The sequence below is a fragment of the Triturus cristatus genome, chromosome 9 (assembly GCF_964204655.1).
Source record: "Triturus cristatus chromosome 9, aTriCri1.1, whole genome shotgun sequence".
NCBI classification, from domain to species: Eukaryota; Metazoa; Chordata; class Amphibia; order Caudata; family Salamandridae; genus Triturus; species Triturus cristatus.
The window spans coordinates 1,271,720,565-1,271,746,929 of NC_140592.1; the positions used below are offsets into that span (position 1 = coordinate 1,271,720,565).

The 26,365-nt window shown below is 45.6% G+C and overlaps 1 protein-coding gene across 1 annotated transcript in view; it reads right to left on the reverse strand.

The window, feature by feature from the left end:
* BAZ1A (bromodomain adjacent to zinc finger domain 1A) overlaps positions 1-21,570 on the reverse strand; it is a 758,495-nt gene extending 736,925 nt beyond the window's left edge. The window contains exon 1 of the mRNA XM_085627428.1: positions 21,326-21,570. Within this exon, the coding sequence (XP_085483554.1) occupies positions 21,326-21,438 (113 nt within the window). The 5' untranslated portion in view covers positions 21,439-21,570. The remainder of the gene's footprint in view (positions 1-21,325) is intronic.
* Positions 21,571-26,365: the final 4,795 nt, after the last annotated feature.

The following is a 26,365-nucleotide window of genomic DNA, read 5'->3' on the forward strand; positions in this document are numbered from 1 at the left end:
GAAATTCCTAAAGGCTTAAGAGTCTGGTTTTCCAAGAACTCGTGACGTGGATGGACAGATGTAGGAGACCATGGTAAAAGGGGATAGGAGCACACTGCCATCACGTCTCAGCGTCATTACCTCCAGGCATCTTGGTCGATGTAGTTCAAAGTTTTTCGCTCAGTACAAAGTTCAGATAATAATTGGCCAATGCCTTATTTTTTGTTGCGTATCCCTAGACATGTGTTTCTGGATTCCTCCGTCATCAGTAGGGAAGAGTTCGTAGGTTGCTGGACATGCTGCCGCTTAATTTTCACAGGCATAATTCCACTCAGGGCAAGCAGGCGCTCCCAAGCTCGTCAGCTCAGGCGGCTCGAGGGAGCCTTTTTAAATGGTAAAAGGGGATAGGAGCACACTGCCATCACGTCTCAGCGTCATTACCTCCAGGCATCTTGGTCGATGTAGTTCAAAGTTTTTCGCTCAGTACAAAGTTCAGATAATAATTGGCTAATACCATATGTTTTGTTGCGTATCCCTAGACACGCGTTTCTGGATTCCTCCGTCATCAGTAGGAGACCATGCCTGTATTTGGCTAGCATGGACAATGCCTAAATAAGGGCTGGATTTTCTATGCCTAAATAAGGGCAATATGAATTGTACCTATATAAGGGCATTAATCGGGAAACCTATATACGGAATCTAAATCTACACACAACACCCACTCCAGTTTCGTATGAATGACATTACTAAATCCCAAACATACTAAACATATCTAAAAGAGTATCGCATGATCAGCTAAAACATGCTAAAACATAAGTCCTAAACATGCATTACAAAACCATTGCTATGCATAAGGTGCTGTACATTTTAAAAGCAATATTTCATTCTAAACATGTGTGCATTGGAAATGCTAAAAAGAATGAACCAGAAATATATACACATGATGAAATGGCTCGTAAAATACAGAAAAAAAAGGGCCGAAACCATTCCCTATCAGGTTAACATAAATCAATTGTTGATGTGACAAAGTGGCATAATGCCCATGGAAGATTTTCAAAGAATTCTGTTCTCTATGAATAGTTCTACTATAAACCGATTACTGTGCCAAAAAATGGAGATTAGTCCCGTGTCTGAAAAAGAATGAAGGCCAAATTCAGAGTCTCATCGGAACACTGTGTGCCTGAATCAAAAGTCAGTGTGTGGGCCTGGAGAAAACATGAAATCTAATCCTGTAGACAAAACATTGTTACCGTTGTAGGTGAAAGTTGGAATACCTCGTTTAGAAGATTAACTGCACATAGATGTGAACTATCGCCTTCAGCAATGGTTGCATCAGCAATGTTCGAATCGGATGTCATCTGCGTGCCTGATGTCTCTTCTCGTACCTCAGCAGTAGCAATTTGCGTCCGTGAGATCTCAATGAATGCCATCATCAGGATTGGTAACCACTGGGGACAACACAGAGCATGGGCCATTATCGGGACCAGCAGAGTATCGATATCCGTAGGCATGACTGATGGGAGCGTTAAACAGATGTCTAGCACGCATTCTTCATCGCATAGCAGGCAGCATAGAACAGGTAAGATGCAATCTTGCCAGATTGGTCTGAATGACAGAAACCATGTGGTGTTTAGTTCTCGTAGACGCGGTAAACCCAAAATGTGGACAATGCGCTCACGACACCTTATCTCCAATAGAGCTCTCTCCATGGTGAATTGGGTGTCGCTGGTGATTTGGCTTGCCATATCGTAGCAGTAGGAGCAAAAATAGTATCCCTGCAACAAGTGCTAAAAGGAGCGCCAGTCCGCCAACAGAGCGCACAAAGTTTGGAAATATGCCGAGGACTGCTCGAAAAGTTGCTAACAGTCCTGCACATACGCTCTTAAATACATGTATAATACCGCTCGTATCAGACAGGTTTAAGATATGACCCAACATTTCTGAGAAATGTACAGGGCAGTTTGTATACAAAAGGGTATGTATCTCGGCAGAAGTCCTTGCGACTTTGAGATCATAGGTTTCTCTGACCGAGGTCAGTGGCACAGTTTCCGGTAAAAGAATGGCTTTCATTCTGCTTAGAGTATCAATTCGTATAGAAGAGATGTTCAGTGAAGGCCATAAAGGCGACTCAGACTGTCTGTATTTGTGGAAACAAGACTTGCATACAGCAAGTGACCCTGGATGTAACCGTAACTAGATATGGAATACCTGGCAACATGCCACAGCAGCTGTAATCATTCAACATAATGTAACTGCCATTAGAAAATTAGCCAAAAATTGGATTAATCACTGTAGCCGGTAAACCTTGCAGGTGACAGGATAAGTTTGAAGTGGAACCATCACAGGCCCCGTATAAGTTAATACCCTGACAAAGGAGAGAACCACTTGGTGCGTGCTCAGTTTTCACAGCTAAGAAACACTTCACGTCCCCCACTCCAACATCTATGTGTGTAAGGTAAATCCCAGGATATCTTGATGTATCCTTTACCCAACCTTTCATATATGCCTACTGGTAAATGTTTTAGGCAAAACTGAAAATGGAAAGTTGTAACAGGCAGAGTAATTTTACCATGTATGAGCCATTCAGTAGCTGGTTTTTCTGCCACTGTGAATGGTAATTTTTCCAGTTTTTCAATGCTCAGCACAGTGTAGTCTGCTCCCCTCTGTGCCAGTCTAATCTGTTTATCAGGGAGATTGAATTCTGAAAACAGTGACGTAGTGTTGATTAAATGCCAAGGTCCATAGCCTGCACGCAAGTTTTGTAGCGTCCAGCCCAATAGCATGATTGAACGTAGCTGAGTGACCATGTTGCAACATGACCAAGTCTTGTTCCATGAGGTCTATGTCAGAAGACACAATGCTGTCCAATGAATATATTCTGGATGACAGTCGTTAACCCATTGTCTACTACAGAGAGAGTTCTCTAAATTAATACGATCAATTTCTCGTATTCGTTCTGCAGTCTCTGCTTGGGTAACCTTCCATGCTATATTATAAGCAGCGTAGAGACCGGCATATTTGAAACGTTTTTGACACGGTTTTCTTGGTCCTAGCAATAATTCCCTAAGGTCTGCGCCTTCTTGAAGTAAAGTTTAGTGTTATACATCCTTCAGTGTAGCTTTCTGTAGCCAATCAAGGCAAAGTTTCCCTACTCTGTATGTTGTTACTCTCCCTGGATGCGATCTTTGAACATAGCGTGGGTCTGGCCTATTGATAGTGAAACCCTGTGTTTTGTTCAGGAATCGATCTTGACAGTTATTCGCATCTGTGGGCCAGAGCAACCATTTTTTCCATTCTCGATCTTATCTGTTGTGATGCAAATTATGTACGTAGGCCTACTGCTTAGTATCGGCCACATAGTGTGGTTTGATCAGGTCGAACATAAATCTTTTCTCTTTTTTACCAGCCAGGGGGGGCAAAAGTACTGTCCTTGATGGATTGCTAGGACAGGTACTGGTTGTCTGTAAGAAGGCCAAAATTCCTTCTTGTCCGTGATCTTTTCTCAGACTAGATCACAAAGCTTTGGGATCCAGATAGGACTTGCTGGGACGGCCAGTTTTTCCCCAGTGATGGTTGGCTTCAGGAGCACATTGCTTTGTTTCGTTCTTAGTTCATTTAAGTCCTGTAAAACAGCCAAACTATCTTTGATATCAAACGTTTTATTTTCCATCACTGAGCCTTGCATATCAAGGTACAGAATCAACATTCTAAATCCAAATAGGACTTCATATGGAGTGACACCCCCTAGAGAACTTCTTGGTAAGTTAAGTGCGCGCTGGACCCCATAAAGATGTTTGACCCACCCATCACCCGAACAGAATACCCTAGCTGTTATAGACTGCTTTATGTCCCGGTTTTGTCTTTCCACAACAGAATTTCCCTCAGGATGGAATGGAGAAGAATACCACAATGCTATGCCCAAACTGGCCATGGCTTCTTTGTAAGCTCGAGAGCTAATCGCAGGACCCTGGTCAGAATGTAGTGTGCCAATTGCACATGTGATGATAAAGACTCGCAAATCTTTTATAACAGTTTGAGCGGAAGCCGAGGACTGAGGCCACATCCATAGGAACCTAGAACACGTATCCAGTGCCACCATGATATATTTATAGTTACCATCCCTTTGTAAGGGACCGCAGTGGTCCAGGTAAACACATGCTAATGGTTTAGCTGAAATTAACAGGGGCGTCTGCGCAGGACGTTTCACAGTAGAGACTTTCATCTTCGGGCAAATTTCACAGCCCAAAACATAATTCCTGGTCTGTTTCCTAATGCCTGACCACCAGTATCTCCGTTTTAATAACAGCACTGTGGCGGAAACACCTGCATGGGCAGAGGCGATCCCTTCATGTGCTGCTAGGATTAGTCCTAATCTAGGTTTCATGTTTGATATTACCCTATCCCCCACTCCAGAGATTCGACCAAACGGAATATTGTTTCCATCAATTATATAGGAGTATTTGAGTGGAAATGTTTTTAGGTAACGCTCCCCCGCTGCCTTTGTTTGAAGCATTGACAGCCAGCATTATTTCACAGTCTATTTTTGTTTTTGAACGAGTGATTGCAGCTACGGAAGCCGTTTGCACAGCCCCTTTCGCGGCTTCATCAGCCAATGAATTCTTCAACGTGAACGCCATCAAGTTGATGACTCAGCGTGTGTATCACGTGAGTGTTTTGTAGTCCATCTCACAACTGAACTACTTGTTCCCAAAGCGTTTTATGCTTGATTGTGCCACCTTTTGCATCTTTGAAACCATTTTGAAGCCAATTCTGTAAATATTCATTGTATGATTGAACACAATAAAAAGAATCACACACTAGGAGTGTGGGGAATTCACGATCCGTGTTTTCAAGTGCCATCTTGAATGCTTGTAGTTCAGCTCGCTGAGCTGTACAATCTCCTAGAGATTGCGTTTGTGACCATTGGTCTGAATTTGCCATCGTGCATACGACCTTTAACGATCGCGCATGCTGCACTGTAAGCTGGTTTACTTTCCGTAGCGAGTTGTGAAGATGCGTCAGTATAAATTATAAATTCATACTGATCAGGAGGGAGAATTTCTGTAGGCAGAGGACATTCGTGTTCATATTGCAAGAACGCTTGTGTTTTTAAATAAGGATCAAAAACATATTCAACATCAGTTTCAGCAAGAGAATTAACCCATTGTATCCATCTTGGATGTAAAGCTTTTGCATTCGGAATACTAGCTTTAGTAACTGCCTCTAAGGCTGGTATAGGAGTCACGACCATAATGTGTTTCCCCTGTGCTAGGGCTCTTTCTTTTGCTACAGCGGTTTGAACTGCTGTCAGAATCTTTTCTGTACAAGTGAATTTCATTTCTGCTGGTGTATACTTTTTCACCTTCGTTAAAAGTTAAGTAGGTGAATCTGCATCGACCCGGAATGATTCGGATCACCAAGTTGCGTACATTTACTCATGATTGCAAGTGTTTAGTTGCTAACATGTCTGTTTGAAGTGAACGCAGAATGTGTGTGCTCGTGTCCAAGTTGTGGCTTTGAAATCAGGTTTGATTAATTCGTAGAGAGGTTTAACTCTCTCTGCGTACTTTAGAATGCATGTTCTTCCAAAATTCAGGAAACCTAGAATCAACTAAGTTTTTCAGCATTTTTGGAGGTTGGAGCAGCGCACACTTTTCTAAAAAGTTGGCTGCCAGGCTTTTGCCTTCACTTGAAAGTTCATATCCTAGGAAAAGGACGTTGAGATGGGAAATTCTGGACTTTATAAAGTTGAATTCGTAACCCTCAGAGGCGAAGCCCAAAATAATGGTGTTCACCCTGTTCAAGTGTGTCCAGGCCATCATCTGTCAGATAGATATCGACATAGGACAATGCCTCGTCATCATAAATTTGTAGTAACTGTTACTCTTGCTGAGAATAACCCCGGGCTGTTTTTGAACCCCTGTGGGAGTCGACAAAATTGACGCTGAGTCCCCATTATTGAGAAAGCGGTCAAATATCTACTTTCAGTTGCAATATTTTGACAAAAGAAACCATTTGAAATGTCTAATGTGGTTTTGTACTTTTTACGCACCATGTTATTCATTAATGCTGTACTGTGTGCATTTTGCACTGCAAATGTTTTACAACAAGAGTTTAGGTGTCTGTAATCCAAAACTACACTATATGTATTGTCTGGTTTGGAATCAGGAAACAAAAGGATTGTTCATTGATGAGGTGCATGTTTCAATCATCCCTTGGTATTCAAGTCGATCTAAGATCTCCCGAACTTGTTTCTTAGCTTCTTGCTTAACCGGGTACTGCCTTTGTGCAGTTGGTTAATTTTTTAACTGGATTTTGTGGTGAGGCGAGTCCTCTACCATCCTACATGATTCTTATATAATGCTGGGGCCTGGGCCACTGCTCCTTTCCTGGCATAAGTATAATTTAAGTGTACTGGAACATGGTTAGAGAAGGCTGGCATAATGATGTCTTCGCCATATGGCCACTCCCTGACAAATTCTGGTGGCCAGTCTTGTTCTGTTAGAAGTATATCATAACCCTTTGAAAGTCGCTCCCTAAAGAGTTCTTTTTACTTTTCTTGGTTGGTCTCCCTTCATCCGGAGTGTTATTTCATAGAACCTATGTGGAGAACTAACCCTGGTATCCACAGTTTCAACCTGAATGTTCTCATTCAAGTCCACTGTCTCCAGAAGACCCTTCAGGTTCTGGCGAGCTACTGTAACTTTTGCTGCGCTGTCCAACATTGTCTGAGCCCATTCTAGAGTTGTGTTTTCAGAATCCTCGGCATGTCTGTTCTTCAGACCTGCTACTTTCTTTTTGGAGAATTGAGGTGGTTGTTTGTTTTCCTGAACGTGTTGATCGTCTTTGGACTTCACGCGTTCTTTGTTCTCTGACCGTCCTCTTCTTTCGGATGTCTGATATCTGAAAGGTACGAGAGGAACATGTATCAGTATCTTGATACCAGTCAGGTTTCCTCAAATTATCCCTATTCCTGAGGTTATACCTCCTTTCAGAGGGCTCCTTTTGAGGAGACCTACCTCGGGATTGAGAATTTTACTTTTGAATGTTTGTTATTTTCCCACTTCTTTTTAGAAGAGGTAGGATTGTTTTTAGTAAAGGCCTTTTCAGGACCTTCAGACAGTTGTGGTTAAACTGTAATTATATTAAATTTTGTATCTGATTAAGTAATTCTTCGTCTGACATTGAAGCAATGTCAGGATGAGGTGTGAAGCCGGCTAAAATCGGCCATGTTGCTCCTGGTCTACCTAGTGCACCGAGCCTGGTAATGTGATTGTAATGTTTTAGGGCGCCTTTAAACCAGAGATCATGCTCCTGGTATGTGAGTGGAATTTCAATATCCTCAAAAGGAATATTCCTCAGGTGGTTCACATTTGTAGAAGTGAACGGTTTTAGTTACTGGATTTGATTCTAGGAATACTATCCATGAATAGAATACCTCTGTCTGATAAGATTCATGTGCCTTCATCACAAAAACTGCCCTACCACCTCTTGGTGTTAGGCCATGTTTTATAAGGTTTAGAGTGATGGCTTTCCTTAAATTTGGAGCGATGATTTTCGCATTTTCATAGGTTTCATCAAAACCTGTGCAATCAAAAGCTGCTGCGACTTAGTCGGGTACAGCTCCACCAGTATCGGCGTTTGTGCCGTTTTCGGTCATTGTTTAATGAAAGTTTCAGAGCAAGTTTCAAGGGAACAAAGATTAGGTGCACAATATTTTGGAACACTGTATCCTTCAACGTTGAACAAACCAAACAGCTAATACATAGGATTTTTGTCCTACTCAGCTATGGTGGATATTATCCCTACCCACTCCAGACGTCTCATGGAGTATTATGAGTAGGGGTCTCTGAGAAAAGCACGACAGTTACTTAAGTATCTAGCGTTAAATTAGTGCCTTACCAAACAATTGGGCGCCATGTAGTGTAGTTTCTATATCCCCGATGGGCTCTGCGCATTGGAATAATATGCACCATAGTTTTGACATAGGACTGAGGTCAGTATGTCTCTATCGAGTACATTAAACTTAATTACTTGTCTGTGCCAGCTAACTAAGAGGTCACTAGAAACTTCTCGAATATATAAGAAGGGATTAGTTTCTGACAACCGCATAAACATGACAACTTTCATTCCCTTAGAGTCGGAACAATCTCAGAACCGTGGAAACAATAGATAACAGTTTCACTCAGTCAATCGTGCATGCTTAGTTTCTACAGAGTTGCACAGAAATAGACAGATGGGTGTTTCAATAAAAAGGGGTTTATTGAACAGTCTTATTTCTCATGCAAGAGATATGAACTGCTACAATCGTGAGACAGGATGCAAAGTACAATACGTACAGGGTTAGCAGTAAGATTAAATAACGCTGCAATAGCATGGTTTGTAGCTATGACATTCATAAAATACATACATAACAGGCTAAAATGTGAATACTCATCTGATGCTTCTAAATAGTTCTACCCCAGTGTACCTAACTTAAGTGTAGTACGAGGTAAGAAGTAGGTGCTGTTTTCTACAGTATAGCTAGCTATAGTTTTAGTTTTGCCAAGAGTTGCCAAAAGTTTCTCTAAGTTCTAGTCTGCTCCATACCTTAGAATGTGTGAGGTTGGAATCTCTTTCCGGGACTCCATATCTAACACCCCGTAAGGGGAATCTGAAACACTGGAGCTGGATTCTCTGCGAGGAGAATGACAGCATCTGGTCAGTGCATCAGGCGGGAACTCGATCTCCTTCTGAACTTGCCGTGGCGAACCGCAAGTAGGCAGTCGAACTGGACCGTACCGGAACCTTGGTTTGCCTGGGCAAGTGCAGGTATATATATACCTTGAAGGTGTTTAGGAATGCCTGTATTGACATTAAAGTCAGGCATCGGAACGTCATGAATGAACCCATAAGGAATAGATGTTCATGCATAATAAATGAGTACTTGGAGATATCAATATCCAGCAAGGGAAATTCCTAAAGGCTTAAGAGTCTGGTTTTCCAAGAACTCGTGACGTGGATTGACAGATGTAGACGACCATGCCTGTATTTGGTTAGCATGGACAATGCCTAAATAAGGGCTGGATTTTCTATGCCATGCCTAAATAACGGCAATATGAATTGTACCTATAGAAGGGCATAAATCGGGGAACCTATATACGGAACCTAAAAATCTACACAACACCAGGTGGCCTTTTTTGCAAATGGCACATAGATCATCTTCGCATCAGATGAGCGCAGTGATCTGATTGGAGTATACCAAAACAGCCGCTCTTTTAAGTAAGCCAGACTGGTCCCAAATGCCTTGTGAACCAGACACAAAGATTTAAACTGGGTACGCTTCCTAACTGGCAACCAATGAAACTTCCGTATCTCCTTCGAAATTGGTGCCTATTTTGGAATGCCCGACACCAATCTAGCAGCAGCATTCTGTAGGAGTTGCAACTTCTGCATTATTCCTTCCTGGATATTAAAATAGACTGTTACAATAATCCAGCCTAGACATGGTGAGAGCGGTGATGAGTGTTTGGCGGCATTCTTTAGGTAAAAGCAGCAGAATTTTCTTGCAGGACCTGAGAGCAAAGGACGTAGCAGAGGCCAATGAATTCACGTGGTCTCTGAAACTAAGCTTCTGGCCCACACACACTCCTAGGTTTACCTTCCTGTTAGGTGAAGGGAGAGGACCCAGGGTGTCTGGCCACCATTCCGGGGTCCAAAAATTAGGATCATTGCCAAAACATACCACCTCCGTCTTACCGGAGTTCAATTTAAGGCAGTTTTGGGCCATCCAAATCCCTACGGTATTCATGCAGCCCTTAAAACAGACCGCCATGCTCCGCCACTGAGCTGGTTGTAATGAAACCACGATTTGGGTATCATCCTCATAGAAGGTCAAGCTAAACCCAAAAGACTGAATAAGGGGCGCCAAAGAAGACACATATATGTTAAATAGGGTCGGACTCAATGAGGACCCCTGAGGGACCCAGCATGGCAATGAAAAAGGCACGGATGAGAATTCTCCTAGAGACACTGACTCCGGTTTGACAGAAAAGATCTCAGAAGTTTCCAGGCGGAGCCCTGTACTCCGATCTCCTGCAGCCGGTCCATCAGCAAATCGTGATGGACCGTATCAAATGCTGCAGAAAGATCTAGCATGATCAAAGCAGCCTTGCCCCCTTGATCTAAAATAATCCAGATCTCTTCAGTAGATTTCAGGAGAGCAGATTAGGTGCTATGCCCCCCTCTGAAGCCATACTGGGTTGGGTCAAATGCTTAAGTATCCTCCAGAAATTGACTATGTTGCGTATTTAAATTCCTCTCAACAATTTTTGGAGGTAGCGGGAGTCTGGCTATCGGCCTGAAATTGTTGGGGTCTTTTGCGTCAAGATTCGGTTTCTTTAGTAGAGGCAGAATAGTTTTTTTTTCCATTCTAGCGGGAAATACCCCTCTGAGTACATAGTATTAAAAATGGAGGTCAAAACTCGGGACCTCCATTAGTGACAGGTTAGTAGAACCTGTCACTAACTTTAATATCGGTATCGGGCAAGGGTCAGAAGGAGAGCCGGATTTAACCAGCATAAGAAGATTAAATGTCTCTGTAAGCTGGGCAAATTTGTCCAGTTGCGCTTTTTCTATATTTAAGTCATCCATTTGGCCCAAAGTAGTCTTAGATGTTACATTAGAGAAAGTGGAAAGATGGCATCCACTTTCCCATAAAAGAAACTGGCCAATTTTTCCACAGAGTTCCTGACTAGGCGTGGATGTAATAGCCACTGGATTGGCCAAACTGGTGACTGTGTTAAATAATTCCCTTGCTGAGTTTTTTGCGTTGTTAATCTTAGTGGAGAAGAATACAAGCATTGAATAGTGAATCAGCTGTTTATACTTGGCAAAAGCCACGTTTATGTTCCTCCTTATCACTATCCTTAGACTCCTTTCTCCAATTTCTCTCCAAATGTTTGCAAATCAATTTTTGTTCCCTTAGTTCCTGGGAGTACCAAGGGGCAGAGGGTTGCCGTCTTGTGTGATGGCACATTTTTTTGGGAGCTTGTTTATTTCCTGCTGCTTCTAGACAGCAGGAGTAGGATCGCGTTGCCTCTTCTAGATTTGTGGGGGGGCATGATTAAGGTCTTATTGAGGACATCACACAAATCTTCAGCCACTACTTTGTTCCACGCTCTTTTCATCAGATTTTTTTTACTGGCTTCGGAGTATGGCGGTCGGGGATAGTGAGGTTAAATAATACAGCCTTATGATCAGGCCAGAGTAACAGAATGATATTAGTAACTTGCAGCTGTGGATTGTTGGAAAAAATACCATCAAGTTTATGTCCTGCCTGATGAATCACACCAGTCACAAGTTGCTCCAAGTTACTGCCCTTCATTAAATCTAACAATTTGGCTGTGTCAGAGTCTGAAAAGGCTTCCAAGTGGAAATTAAAATCGCCTAGAATAGTATAGGAACTGGCGATAATACCAGTTTCCATAAGTCTGCCCACCTGATCAATTAAACTGCTTCTAGGGCCTGGTGGTCTGTAAATGAGAGCCTTGAAAGGTATAATGAGGAGATAAGCGAAAGGAGAAGTCTAAAGCCTCGCAGACTTCCACCTCTCCAGGATTAAATGTAGAGATAAGAGAGGAATGGTAGATGACCGCTAATCCGCTTCCTCTTCTAATGGGCCTGTGCAGAGTATAACATACATAGTTAGGAGGCGTCGCCTTAACTAAGTCCTGGCCTGATGCATTATCGGTCCAGGATTCTGTGATGAAAGCAATCTTTAGGTTTTCATCCTCTATAAATAAAGCACACTGTACTGTGTTTAATCAATGATCTCACGTTCATGAGGGCACATTTCCAAGTGGATGTACCCATGTCCCTCTCTATCTTTGCTGCATAAGTTCTAGAGATATCTAAGGTGTGAAAGAGCAACTCTGGAATTTTAACCCCACACCCTGGGCAAACCTTAAAAGGCTTCTGGAGCTGAAGATCAGGACTGATACAAAGGCAAGAGTGGGCCTTAAGGGGTTAAGGCCACTGCTGTAGAGATCTGTGTGTTCCCAGTAAATCTGAGTGAATAATAATGGGAAGATAACTCTGGAGGTTAATGCACTTGCTGGAAGATAAGTGTTTTGTCTAGCCTCAGTAATGACTCAAAGTAGCACACAGGGTTAATGTGCCTCCAGCAAAGCACATCATATAACATGCAAATTAAATTTTATTTTATGTAGCTAGGTAAGTGGTTACTGCTTTTAACACAGAGATCCTTATGTCACTTGCAGTTCCACTGCAATCCTAATACAGCAGTGAGCTATTTTATGTAACACATCCTGTACATTGATTTACAAACTATATGATTTATTGTATATGTAATATATCCATATGATGTAAAGTGGTCTGAGATCCTACATTGGGATGAGTAGAGCTATACAAGAAAAAAAGTGATATTTAAATTATTTCAACGCCTCCTCACAGGTAGTAAGCACCATATAAATGCTATTTATTTTGAATAAATACTGGGAAAGACCAACACACCTGACATTCTTATGCATAGCTTGTAAACAAGAACTGAACAAAGTAAAAAGCTGCCTGTCTTAAGTATGTATGAAGTGCTAACAAGGCGTGAGCCTTTGTTTCCCCTCCGCTTCATTTGCACCTAAGTGCGAGGCTTCCGATTGCTCCCAGCCAGGAGACTCGCACAAAAGGAGGTCTGATGACCACTCAAAGTAAGCCTTTATTATAGGCCCAGCAAGAGTCTGAAATAAGGAAGCCCCCTTCCCGCCTCTCACAGGTGTGTCCAGAGACTGAAGTAGCATGTCCTCAAGGTGCGGCACGGGATGGACACCAGCTCCTGGAAGGAAGCCTTCAGGTGAACAAGGGCATGCAGAGGAAGGCTGGAGTCAGCAGAATTTGGGAGCAAACCCTGGGCTTGTCCATAAACCAACGTAAGGAAAGGGTGGGCACCCTCTAACCTCCGTACCCTGCTGATGAAAAGGCTCCTGTGCTGCAGCCAACCGGTAGGTAGACTTGTCCCCATACAGACATCGCTCGCTCTCCAGGCACTGTGTCCTTTTCATTCCCCTGTGCTGCGGCTCCTGTGCTGCAGCCGGCCGACCGGTGGAGACTTGTCTCCATACAGACAGCTCTCCAGGAACTGCGTTTTTGTCATTCTCCTGCACCCCGGCTGCCGTGCTACAGCCAGCTGGTAGGTGCAGACTTGTCTCCGAACAGACAGCCCTCACTCCCTGGGCACTGCATCCTTTTCATTCTCCTTTGCCCCGGCACCCGTGCTGCAGCCAGCAGGTGCAGACTTTTCTCCGTAGGGACAGCCCTCGTTTTGCGGTCACTGCGTCTTTTTGTCCTCCGGCTCTCGTGCTGCAGCACGCGCAGACTTGTCTCCATAGAGACGACCCTCGCTCTCCCAGCACTACATCCTTTTCATCCTCCTGCACTCCGGCTTCCATGCTGCAGCCAGCTTAGCACAGGTCCTGCAGAGGGTGCCCCCCACACATGACCCTGCACATTGGGTCCCGCCCAGACGGGCCTACAAATGCAGTCTCAACCGACAGACGGGCCAGCTGCACCTGCCGTGCCCACCCCCCCACAGACTGGCCAGCTGCACATGCGGCGCCCTTCTTCCAACAGGCAGGCCTGCACATGGGGGGGTCCATACCCCACAAACGAGCCTGCACATGGGGGGCACTATCCCACAAACGGGTATGCACATGGGGCCCCCCACACAATCTGGTATGCACATGCTGGCCCCCCCACACAAACTGGTATGCACATGGGGGCCCCCCCACACAAACTGGTATGCACATGGGGGCACCCCACACAAATGGGTATGCACATGGGCCCCCCCACACAAACTGGTATGCACATGGGCCCCCCCACACAAACTGGTATGCACATGAGGCCCCACAAACTGGTATGCACATGGGCCCCCCCTGTGGAAATGTGGATTTTCCTGATCAGTTATGTCCCCTATCTTGGACCCCAACGGTTCTATATGCATGTTACAAGTACATGTATGTTCCCTCTAGTTCCAGTTTCTAAGACGCAAACATATGTGTGTCTACCGTCGACATGTTCTCTGTCAGATCCGCCATCGATGGGCTGGATATTCGATTCCTAAGTATGAAAGGCCACCGACTTTATATGGCTAAGTTACTCCATTTTTACAGTTCAGGCAAGTAGGCCCGATTCTGTCCTCAAAGCCTTTCCCTGCTCTCTGTCTTTGACAGCTTGAGCTCGCATCTGTATCCATGAACTTTGCCCTACTCCCTGTGCAGCTAACGGTGCCTGCCTCGGCCAGTTTTCGCCTGCCTGCCAAGAAGCTGTATTTCACCTTCGAATTATCTATTTTGCTCTTCAGCCGATGCATTCCTGTCTAGTGATTTAGGTAAACATTTCCTTTAGCTCACAAGCAAAGGACTCAGCCTTTCCGTCCTCCTGCAAGTGATTCATAGCCCTGCTGCCATGGAAAGTTTTCTGCCCCTCGCATCTCATATAGACACTTAGGCGTTTGTGCACGCACACAGTCAGTATAGACTAGATTCTGTCCGAGAGTCCTTCCTTGTGGATAACATAGTTCTTTAAACATAGGATGTTAGATATGATTTGGGATTAGGTTGACTTGACCCCCCAGACTTCTCGTCTCCACATGTAGAGCTAAATGTCAAGTCCCCTTCACCCCCTAGTTGCACGTCAATCACACGTCATGCTGCTGCGCGCGCATCTATGCCAAGTATTATCTTATAGATCCACCTATGTCTGATAATCCTAACCAATCATGTTTCTTTTATTCCTTATTACGCCTAGTTTCGATTACGTACCTGTTTTGTCACTTTTCTTATCAAATGTTACGCCTTCTACATTCGTTTCATTGTAATGTACTTATTATAAAAATGCATGTCTGTCAATAAAGTATTGTACTTCACTTCCTGAACCCTCGTGGTGACGGAACCTGAAGGCCGCGACTCGAGTCGGCCATTTTTTTGATGGAATAAAGCCCATTTAGAAACTCTTATACCACGGATTCTGCCTCTTGTTATTCTGAGCTATTTTATTTTATTTCAAGATCCCGTATGAAATTCAGTCCGGTAAAGAAGATTTTTGTTTACCACATAATGGCGCCCGAATAGGGACACTTTCTCATCTCACGCGCCGGCGGTGCGTTGCAAGCCCGGTCTCCTGCCACAGCTGGACGGACCATAAACGCGTACCAGCAGGATTTCCTGTAAGCTCCCTCCGGTCAAGCGGGGGCGACTGAGGCTGCGATCAACCCAGACGAGGCGGTGAGAAGTGCGAAGTATCCCGACCAGAGCCTAGCTGAGAGAGCAAGATCCGAGGTATACAGAGGCCCACCAGTTATTTCGAAACCCCGATGTCCAGAGGGTCCGCTGTCCGCAGTCATCGAGTCCTGTCCTTTCTCTGAGGCCTTCCGTTTCAAGGAGCTACTCGGTGAGTACCATCGCCGGGGAGGCGTGTTGACGCGCACATAGGTTGTGCCGGTCAAGACGGATTTGGGTACACAAATCCGGTCTGCACTGTTTAGCAGTGTATATGTACTGTTTAGCAGTATATCAAGTATTCCGAAGTATGCAGTTATTGTCAAGAATTCAGCGTGGTGATTAGTTAGGCAGACTGTCATCATTGTCGGTCGTTGTTAAAATGTTTAATGTTTAATGTTTAAAGTGTTCAAATATTGTGGTATGAATGAGTGTTCATTGTTCACTGTTCATTATTGTGTTTTTCGTATTAAGTGAGTTCAAGAGTAAGTATCAGATCAGTTGTCAATATGCCGCTCTTCTCGAAGTTAAGACAGATTACTACCAGAAAAGGGGTGCTTGAAGAAGCAGTTCCTATTCCTCCTAGGGACACTCCAGGGCATTTTATGTACCATAAGCATGGCTTAGATGCCATATTGTTTCTTGATCTATGGGTAGACTATACCAAGGGATTGCCGGAAAGTCAAAGGTGGCCCGTAGCGGGAACCTGGAATGCAGAGTGCATCATGAAAGTGGAGGAAGAGTTATGGAAAAGAAAGGTCAGACAGTCACAGAAAGACGCTGTTGAGTTATGGCGTAAAGAATCTCATAGACGAACAGAAAAAGCACGTAGACAAGAAGAGAGGAGTAAAGAAAGTTCAAATAAAGCTCAAGAAAGTCTATTAATTGAGGAAGGTATCCGAGTGAAATCAGAACAAGTAAATAGACAAAGAAATGCTCTTATGAATGGTATGTATCCCCTTCTAGCCGAAGGACTACCTAAGGCTGCTCCAGAAATGCCAAAAGACTTGCCACCCCCATTATTTCCAATTAAGGTACATCCAAAAGGGCATCCCAGAACCGCAGAAGATGTTTTTCTTTCCTCATATCTAGACGACGCAGCTCCCGAATATGCTAACGCCGCACCACATAGACCGTCTGGTGTAGGGGTTCAACGTCAGGATCAGGTATCTGTCCCCGTGCAACAGCAAGTCCCGACGCAAGCGTCAGCAAGCACATCTGTTTCCGCATCTGTCTCCGCAGTCGATTCTACAGGGGTATCGACACCCATAGTTGCTGTGTCACGTTCAACGAACCCATTCACACCCGACGCCCCAGATGGGGCCACGGGAGGTGCTAGCATTACCTTTACACCACCCAGAATAAATAAACTTGTTTTTCAAGAGTCAGCACATTCACGTACACCTAAATTCGTAAGTGAACGTACGCTTAAGGAACTCCTTGTAAACTGTAGATATGACCCAGAGGTTGGTAAAGAGGACGAAATGGTCCTGGCATCATTACGTATCAGGCGAGCCGCAGAGTATTTAGCAAGGTTACCAGGAATGACTACGCATCTAGATAACATATATCATTTTGTTCAAACAGGACGAGATCCAGGATGTATTAACAGAGCTATGGAATTCCAGAAAGTAGAAATACAGGGGGAACTGTTACGTTTCCTCATAAACTGTGTGATCAGAAATCAAGACCGCCCGGGGGTAGACCCGAATGCAATGCTTATTCTTACAAAATGGAGTCAGAATATATCAGAAGGGAGACACGATAAGCAAAATTGTATAATAGCCATGTGCCGAAAAATCCGTAAAGAAATAGAGCGTATTCATGAAGAGAGATTGGGAACAGACGAGTTTGAGCAAGATGAAATGTCCGAATCAGGGAATTCCGCAAGACAGTCAGAGACCATAGCTTATGTAGGCAGAGGAAGATCCTGTGAAAATACTAGATGTTTTTCTGATCCCATACACTCAGTATGCCCAAATAATAGCAGAACGTATCCGACGCCTATAATAAATCTGAAGTCTCCTGAACATTCGTTTCAAGCCGCAGATAAAATATTACGAGAACGAAGGGGTTACCACTTCCTCGATTCCATGGATGAGCAAGAGTTAGCCAGATCAGCCGTTCACTGGATTGACAGTCCTGAAAAATACGGTGATGAGACCGTAGCACACACGTTTTTTAATCTCAGTACAGATGAACAACGTTTAGCTGGAATCTATATGATTCAGCAACTCCTCATATTATATAAGAGCCAACATGCTGACCCTGGTCCTTTACCTGATATATTAACGGAACTACTCACAAACAGATGGAGAGGTTCTAGTAACAAGCTAATTAAAGAGATATTAGTGTCACGTAAGCAGTATGTCCTTTTTGTAAGTCCGGATTCTCTCTCGCTGCCCCGCAGAGAAAGAGCGCCGTACTATATGGATAGACAAAATCCCCTACGAGAAGTGCACCCAATAAAAGGCGAAGACAATGAGTTTCACCGTGTATTTGTTTACACACCCATATCAAAAATGGAATTATTGGAAATGAAGAAAGTAGTACCTAGTCATGACAAAGACCCAGCGGGTTTCCACCGAGAAATTAAAGACATGTTACTAATGGGAGAGTACACCTTTCCTGATATTATGACGATATTAAAGGTGCTTTTGCCTGCTGGCATTTATGAAAAACTGAAAGAAAAAGAGTGGGAAGTGGGTGACCAAAAGATAGACTGGACAGCATTAGCAGAGGAAGAAAGGGGCCGAACTGCAGGTTCAGGGCTCGGGGATAAAGTTAAACTGTTACCAGGTTTACTAGTACAGGTACTGCCACGTTTATTAACTACAAAAAAGGAAGATTGGGATGGTACCTGTTACATAGCTTTCCTTCTGCCACCTGTTTTTCTAGCTCCCCCTGATTATTATCGAAATGTTCATTTAGTACACAATAGAGAGCGAAGAGATCTCCCAGTTGTCGATTATACTGAGACGGCATGGGACAAGTATGCAGATTTCAATAAAGGTATCTTTCCCTATATAGGTACAATATCAAATAGTAAGCTGATACGTAGACTCACCAAGACTCTTGAAGCTGTAGTAAATGAGACTATAGCCGCCCTAGGCAATCTGACAGAGGAACAATCAGTGATGAGAATTGTTGTTCTCCAGAATCGTCTTGTCCTTGACGTCATCCTGGCCGATAGGGGCGGAGCTTGCAGGGTCATCGGATCCAGCTGCTGCATATTCATACCAGAAAATTCGCCATCTGTATATAAAGCTATAACACGCCTTCATAAGATTGTAAGCCAGATACACGAAAATCCAGGCACTTGGACGTGGTCCGGGTGGTTTTGGAGTGTGATATCAGCCTGGGGATGGAGAGTTCTATCCTTCCTAGGTATTGGCCTTCTTATGCTCTTCAGTTGTTGTTTATGCCTACAATGTGGACCAGCGATTTGTGGTCTGTGTGCCACATCATGCATTCCATATCACAGTTCTCGTTCAAAATGCCGGAAGAAGAAGGAAGAAGAAATGATGCTCCATGAGCAAATCGATGGAATGATGAAGATTGATATCTCTTGAAGGGCAAGTAGGGGACAAGGAGGGAATGTGGAAATGTGGATTTTCCTGATCAGTTATGTCCCCTATCTTGGACCCCAACGGTTCTATATGCATGTTACAAGTACATGTATGTTCCCTCTAGTTCCAGTTTCTAAGACGCAAACATATGTGTGTCTACCGTCGACATGTTCTCTGTCAGATCCGCCATCGATGGGCTGGATATTCGATTCCTAAGTATGAAAGGCCACCGACTTTATATGGCTAAGTTACTCCATTTTTACAGTTCAGGCAAGTAGGCCCGATTCTGTCCTCAAAGCCTTTCCCTGCTCTCTGTCTTTGACAGCTTCAGCTTGAGCTCGCATCTGTATCCATGAACTTTGCCCTACTCCCTGTGCAGCTAACGGTGCCTGCCTCGGCCAGTTTTCGCCTGCCTGCCAAGAAGCTGTATTTCACCTTCGAATTATCTATTTTGCTCTTCAGCCGATGCATTCCTGTCTAGTGATTTAGGTAAACATTTCCTTTAGCTCACAAGCAAAGGACTCAGCCTTTCCGTCCTCCTGCAAGTGATTCATAGCCCTGCTGCCATGGAAAGTTTTCTGCCCCTCGCATCTCATATAGACACTTAGGCGTTTGTGCACGCACACAGTCAGTATAGACTAGATTCTGTCCGAGAGTCCTTCCTTGTGGATAACATAGTTCTTTAAACATAGGATGTTAGATATGATTTGGGATTAGGTTGACTTGACCCCCCAGACTTCTCGTCTCCACATGTAGAGCTAAATGTCAAGTCCCCTTCACCCCCTAGTTGCACGTCAATCACACGTCATGCTGCTGCGCGCGCATCTATGCCAAGTATTATCTTATAGATCCACCTATGTCTGATAATCCTAACCAATCATGTTTCTTTTATTCCTTATTACGCCTAGTTTCGATTACGTACCTGTTTTGTCACTTTTCTTATCAAATGTTACGCCTTCTACATTCGTTTCATTGTAATGTACTTATTATAAAAATGCATGTCTGTCAATAAAGTATTGTACTTCACTTCCTGAACCCTCGTGGTGACGGAACCTGAAGGCCGCGACTCGAGTCGGCCATTTTTTTGATGGAATAAAGCCCATTTAGAAACTCTTATACCACGGATTCTGCCTCTTGTTATTCTGAGCTATTTTATTTTAAGATCCCGTATGAAATTCAGTCCGGTAAAGAAGATTTTTGTTTACCACACCCCCACAAACCGGTATGCACATGGGGGCACCCCACACAAACCGGTATGCACATGGGGGGCACCCCACACAAACCGGTATGCACATGGGGGCACCCCACACAAACCGGTATGCACATGGGGGCACCCCACACAACCGGTATGCACATGGGGGGCACCCCACACAACAGGTATGCACATGGGGGGCACCCCACACAACCGGTATGCACATGGGGGGCACCCCACACAAACGGGTATGCACATGGGGGGCACCCCACACAAACGGGTATGCACATGGGGGGCACCCCACACAAACAGGTATGCACATGGGGGCACCCACAAACAGGCCTGCACTCCTCACAGGGTGCGCCTCACAGACTGTCCAGTAAAGGGTGCCCTTGTGAGCTGGGACTCATACACAGGGTGCTCCTCAGCACACAGGGCCTTTGCGTGTTGGGGGTCCTACACGGGGGTTGCCCTCACAGAATGTTCAACACAGGATGCACTTGTGAGCCGAGTGTGCTACACAGGTGTACCCCTCACTGTACCGCGGAGTGTGCCCTTGTGAGCTGGGGGGTCCTACCCAAGTGTGCCCCCCAGCACAGGGTGTTGTTGTGAGCTGGGGTCCTACAGAGATGGGCCACTCACAGAATGCCCAGCACAGGGTGCCCTTGTGAGCTACATTCAGGTACCCTTCCCCACCCCCCCCCCCCGAGACTGTCCAGCACAGGGTGCATTTGTGAGGTGGGGGTCCTTCACGGAGGTGCCACTCACAGACTGCCCAGCACAGGGTGCCCTTGTGAGTTACATTCGGGTACCCCCCTCCCCCCCAGAAAATCCAGCACAGGGGTGTCCTTGGGAACTGAGGTCTTGCACATGGGTGCTCAAGGTAGCTGGCACTGCACAAAGATACCCCTTAACAGAAGTGACCCTGGCCCGGGAGTCCTGCGGGGAGGGGCCCATCACTCTGCCCAGCACTCAAGATGCTCTGGTGCCACTGAGACAAAAGAGATAGAGAGGGGGCGAGGGTTCTCGCAGCACCCGAGGGCCCGCCGTGGGAGGCACCGGACGGGGGTGTCCACGGCAGACCCGGAGAGGTGGGGGCTGAGGGTGACAGGGGCCAGAGGGGGTGGTGGGGGAATCAGGGGTGGGAGAATTAACTAGAGAGGGGGTGGGCGCAGCTGATGCGCTGAAAAGTACAAGGGTTAAGAGACAAAACAACTACAAGTGAACACAAGTGGCACCTGGTCGCCATGAAGGCCCCCCCCATCCCAGAGCCCCCTCCCCATCCACTTTATCCCCGAAAGCCCCTCATAGCTCACTCGTAGTCGCGGAATATCTCGTTGGTGACGCGGCAGTAGAAGAAGTGCTCGTCGGGCCGCAGGTCGGCCGGGGGCCTCTTCCGCTCGAAGGGTTTGCGGTGGAGGAACGGCATGGTGCAGCGGGCGGGGATCGGTGGCGGCCCTGCTAGGTCCGCGCGCCGCGGACTCACTGCGCATGCGTCCGTACTCGAGCCGCTCACACCCGCGCGCACTCGCACTGCGCACGCGCTCTACTGTCAAAGAGGCAAGGAGGCGGGTGACGCCGCTATGCGGCTGCGCACCACGGAGAAAACAACGCGGCGCGGCCGCTGTCGTCAGTCTGCGCGTGAGCACGGCTGCTTGACTGACTGTGCGCATGCGGAGATGTCGAGCGGGGAAAGGCTAATTACGTATTAAGCTGAGGGGAGTGGCCTTGCTAGGTCCCTCTTTGAAGGTTCACAGGCTGGCGGGAACGAGGGGGCCGACCTGTGACAGCCGGTGGTCGGCACCAAGGACAGAGAGGGCGGACTAAGCACTTTGGTGTTTTGTCCGAGCACGCGGTGCGCTTAGACCACCCCACATTACATACGGCGGCCATCTTCGCATGGGAGCGCTGTCCCTCGTTATCATAGAAAGTACGGTTAGTAAATGGCTTTAGCTCGAGGCGAGTGTCATACTAAACGGTGACGTCATTCCAACGGCCTTTCGTTTCGTGGGAGCACGTCGGTTATTGTCTATTTACTTTGGTAAATACTCGCCAATGTAGTAACTAGGCGAGGACTCATTTATTGTTATGTGTGCTGTGTCAGTGCGTGCATCTTCCTCTATGTATGTAAATTGCTCCTGCATATTCTTATTTGTATGTAATGCTCAGCGTCAAGATGTAAATCCCAATAACCTTAGGTCCGGGATACTCCAGTGGGGCCCATAGCACTGAAGTCACTCATTCATATACTTACACTTACCAAAATCACCTTTACCCGAACCCTTAGCTTACTAATGAAGAAAACAATGAGCTGCCGGATTTACATCTGTTTAAGTACCCTGCTGCTTAGCTTTTAACACAACATTTGAACAGCTTCAGGCTTATTTTCTATTTAACCCCTTGAGTGCCCATGACGAGATGGTCTCATCATGGGCCGCGGTTGCGCTGTGCCCATGACGAGACTATCTCGTCATGAGCCCCGCCCGCTAATGAAACGCCCGGCACAGGGCGTGGAAAGGGCGGGGCACTCAAGGGGTTAAGCTACACATCAAGGTACTCCGCTAATCAGGTCGATGGACCAAATTAGTTGAACAGTTGATGGGTGAAGAAACCTCAAGTCCAGCTTGAAATTATCACTAACAATTTATTGTAATTTTAAGAAATTATTAGACTTTAAAGAATCACAGAAACAGTGGGTTTTGTTAAGTTTATTTATATAAGTTTATGCAAAAATCATATATCTTTAAGCAATTTTATTCAGCGGTAATAGTCACAAAATTCATAGAAATTTGCAGATTAATTAGTGCTACAGTTTGAAATTTCATTTGAACGTTCTATATTATCAAAGAATCAAAAAAAGGCTAAACCCCTGGCCATGAAGTCCAACCATTGATATAATTTTAGGAAAGAAAGCAAAACGTGAATCAAAGGAAATGTTCCGAAATCTTCCACACTAAACTGCCTAACATAGATGTCGTGACCTGGGCACAGAGCACTAGGACCCTGGACCCGACTGTGTGGGGAAATGGACAAGGAACCGGACACCACATCCGGTCAAGGGGTGGGGGACGGGCAGACAAGGGAAGACCAGGGACGAGGCAGGACGCATGAGCTTGTACTGTAAGAAAGAATAAAGATACCTGAACACGGAAACCGACTCCTGTCGTACTTCACCACCACGATACGACAACTGGCGACAGAAGGTGCGATCATCGGCGCGTGTGTCCATTGCGCCCAGAAGACGCCAGGAGCCCACCCTGGGTCAAATGCAATAATCAACGGAGCGGAGAAACGGCGCGGGAGCCCACCCCGGCCGTAACAACTAGAGTGAACAGAGGAAAGAAAGATGTGACCCGGCCGTGACTGCAAGCCGGTAAGGACAACAAGAAGAAGCGCGCGCGTGAGCAAACGAAAGAAAATCTCGTGAGAAGGCAGCCATTTCAGAGTCAGGCGAAAGTGGCCAATCAGCGCCGCGGAAGGCCCGGCGGCCATCTTAGAGTCAGGCGGGAACTCATAAGGTCCCCGCGATCTCGCGAGACTTGGCGGCCATTTTGAAAACAGGCAAAATTAACGAATAAGGAGCGAGAAAGGCCTGGCAGCCATTTTAAAGTCAGGAAATAAATGAAAAACAGAAAATAAAGTGGGAAAAGAGACTGTAAGGACTAAAGAAGAAGAAAAAGTGCATCAACAAAAGAAATAGATAAAGAAAAAGGGGAATAAAGCAATTTAGAGTAAAACAAAACTACAGAAAAGAAGTAAAAGTGCGGCAACCGCAGAAAGAAAGCAGAAAGAAGAAGAAAAGCTGCGAAAAAACAAAGAGACAATAATGACTGAACAAGCGAGTGACAAACCCAGCGCTCAATACCGTAGACCGCTTCCATTCAACCTTTCAGAACCACAAGTAGGCATAAGATGGGAGCGATGGGTTCGCAAGTTCGAACGATACATGCGCGCCACGGACGTAACAGACGCTAAGCAGTTGGATCTATTTTTAAATCTCGTAGGGGACGAAGTAGATGACCTACTAGTCACATTCCCTGATGACCAAACGGCAACATACAAAGGGCTAATAAAGTGCCTCTCAGACAGATTTGATCCACAAAGAAACATTGATTTCGAAAGATACACCTTCGTAATTGCATTTCAGCACACAGACGAGTCCCTTGATGACTTCGCGACAAGACTGCGCAAATTGGTCACACACTGCGAATTCGACAAGTTCGACAACGGACAAGCAATTCGTTTGCGCATCATTGAGGGATGTAGGTCAATGGAATTTCGCACACGAATTCTGAAAGAGCAGACTTCGCTGGAGAAAATTCTAACGATGGGCAGGGCGGAAGCGAGGGCGACGGCACAAGCAAAGCAGATGGAGCTGGGCAAAGAGAGGCGAATGGAGCAAGCAAACCGCATGGTAGGAAGCAGCCGCGCGAATAATTGGAAGAAAGAGAACAATGAGCAACCGCCAAGGAAACAAAATGAAAAAACATGCTACAGATGCGGACTTGAGTTCCCACACACCAGCGTGTGCCCGGCAATGGGTCAGACATGCAGAAAATGCAACAGGAGCAATCATTTTGCTAGTGCGTGTTTGGGCACACAATTCAGAAGTGAGTTCAGAAGTGAGAGAGGACGACGGGGAAGACAACGAATGACGACAAACAGATATGCCAGGCACATGGAGACGGCAAACCGCAGCTCGTCAACTGAATCTGATGGAGAGGTGGTGCAAGAAAACGTAGGACGACTATACTTGATGTCCGAAGGTGCCTCTGCTGAAGAAGACAAAGGGCGAGAAAGCATCCACCTAATAAAGAAAGATCAAGTACAAAAGACAGCAACGGTGAACATAGATGTGGGACAACACAAAACATGCTTCGTGTTAGACAGCGGCGCCACATGCAACATCATGTGTGCATCAGAATATGAAAAGATGGAGATAAAGCCGGCGCTAGTGCCATCCACGGTTGACGTATTCACGTGGGGATAAAAAAAAACCAGTGATCAACATGGGGAAATTCACAGAGACACTCATATACAAAGACAGATCAAGAAAAGAAGACATACATGTACTAAAAGGTGACGTACCAGCACCATGCTTACTAAGTAACGTTACAGCACAGATGATGGGCCTCCTCGCAATGACATACCACATGTCAGAGAAGAAAAACATCCTGAGAGACTATCCAAGGATCCTACATGGACTAGGAAAACTGAAAGGACGACAAATAACACTGCACATCAATGAAGCAGTAAAACCAGTAGCTCAACATCACAGGCGAGTACCGATACACCTGCAACCGCAAGTCGAGGAAGAAATACAAGCATTACTAAGTCAAGACATCATAGAGCCGGCGGACGGACCAACGCCATGGGTGTCCCCGATAGTGGCAGTCCCAAAAAAGAACACATCAAAAATTCGCATCTGTCTAGATATGAGGATACCAAACACAGCAATTGAACGAGAAAGACACCCTGGACCACACCTAAATGACATGATCAGCTGCCTCACTGGCACATGCCGATTCTCAAAGCTGGACCTGTGCAAAGGATATCATCAGCTAGAGCTTGACCCACAGTCAAGATACATTACGACATTCTCCACACACATGGGTCTATTTCGGTACAAGCGGCTGAGTTTCGGCATCTCATCGGCGGCAGAAATCTTTCAAGAAACAATACGGCAAGTCATAAGGCCGGTAAAAAACAGCCTCAACTACAGTGATGACATTTTGGTATTTGGTCGAACAGATGACGAGCATGATAAAGCATTGCGGGACGTATGCTCCGAACTGCAACAGTCAGGTCTATCACTGAACGAAGACAAGTGCGAAATAGGAAGAAATGAACTGGTGTTCTTCGGACACATCTTCTCAAAAAAAGGGATGCGACCAGATCGCAGCAAAGTGGAGACGCTGGAAAAAGCAAAACCTCTGAGCGATGCTGCAGAAGTGAGGTCATTTCTGGGGCTTGCCAGTTACTGTGCGAGGTACATAAAAGACTTTGCCACGGTAAGCACACCGTTGAGAGAATTAACGAAACAAGGCCAGACATTCATGTGGACCGAAGACTGCAACAAAGCATTTGAGGCCATCAGACATGCAGTGGTAGCGGTGGACCATCTGGCATACTTCGACCCCCTGCTGTGCACAGAATTGACGGTGGACGCCAGCCCGGTGGGGTTAGGAGCGATCCTGGCACAACATAGACCAGGTAAAGAGTCCCCAAGAAACATAGTGGCATACGCAAGCAAAAGCCTGTCTGAAATCGAGAAGGCATACTCACAGCCAGAAAAAGAAAGCCTCGCCGTAGTATGGGCATGTGAACACTATCACATGTTCATATATGGGAAACCA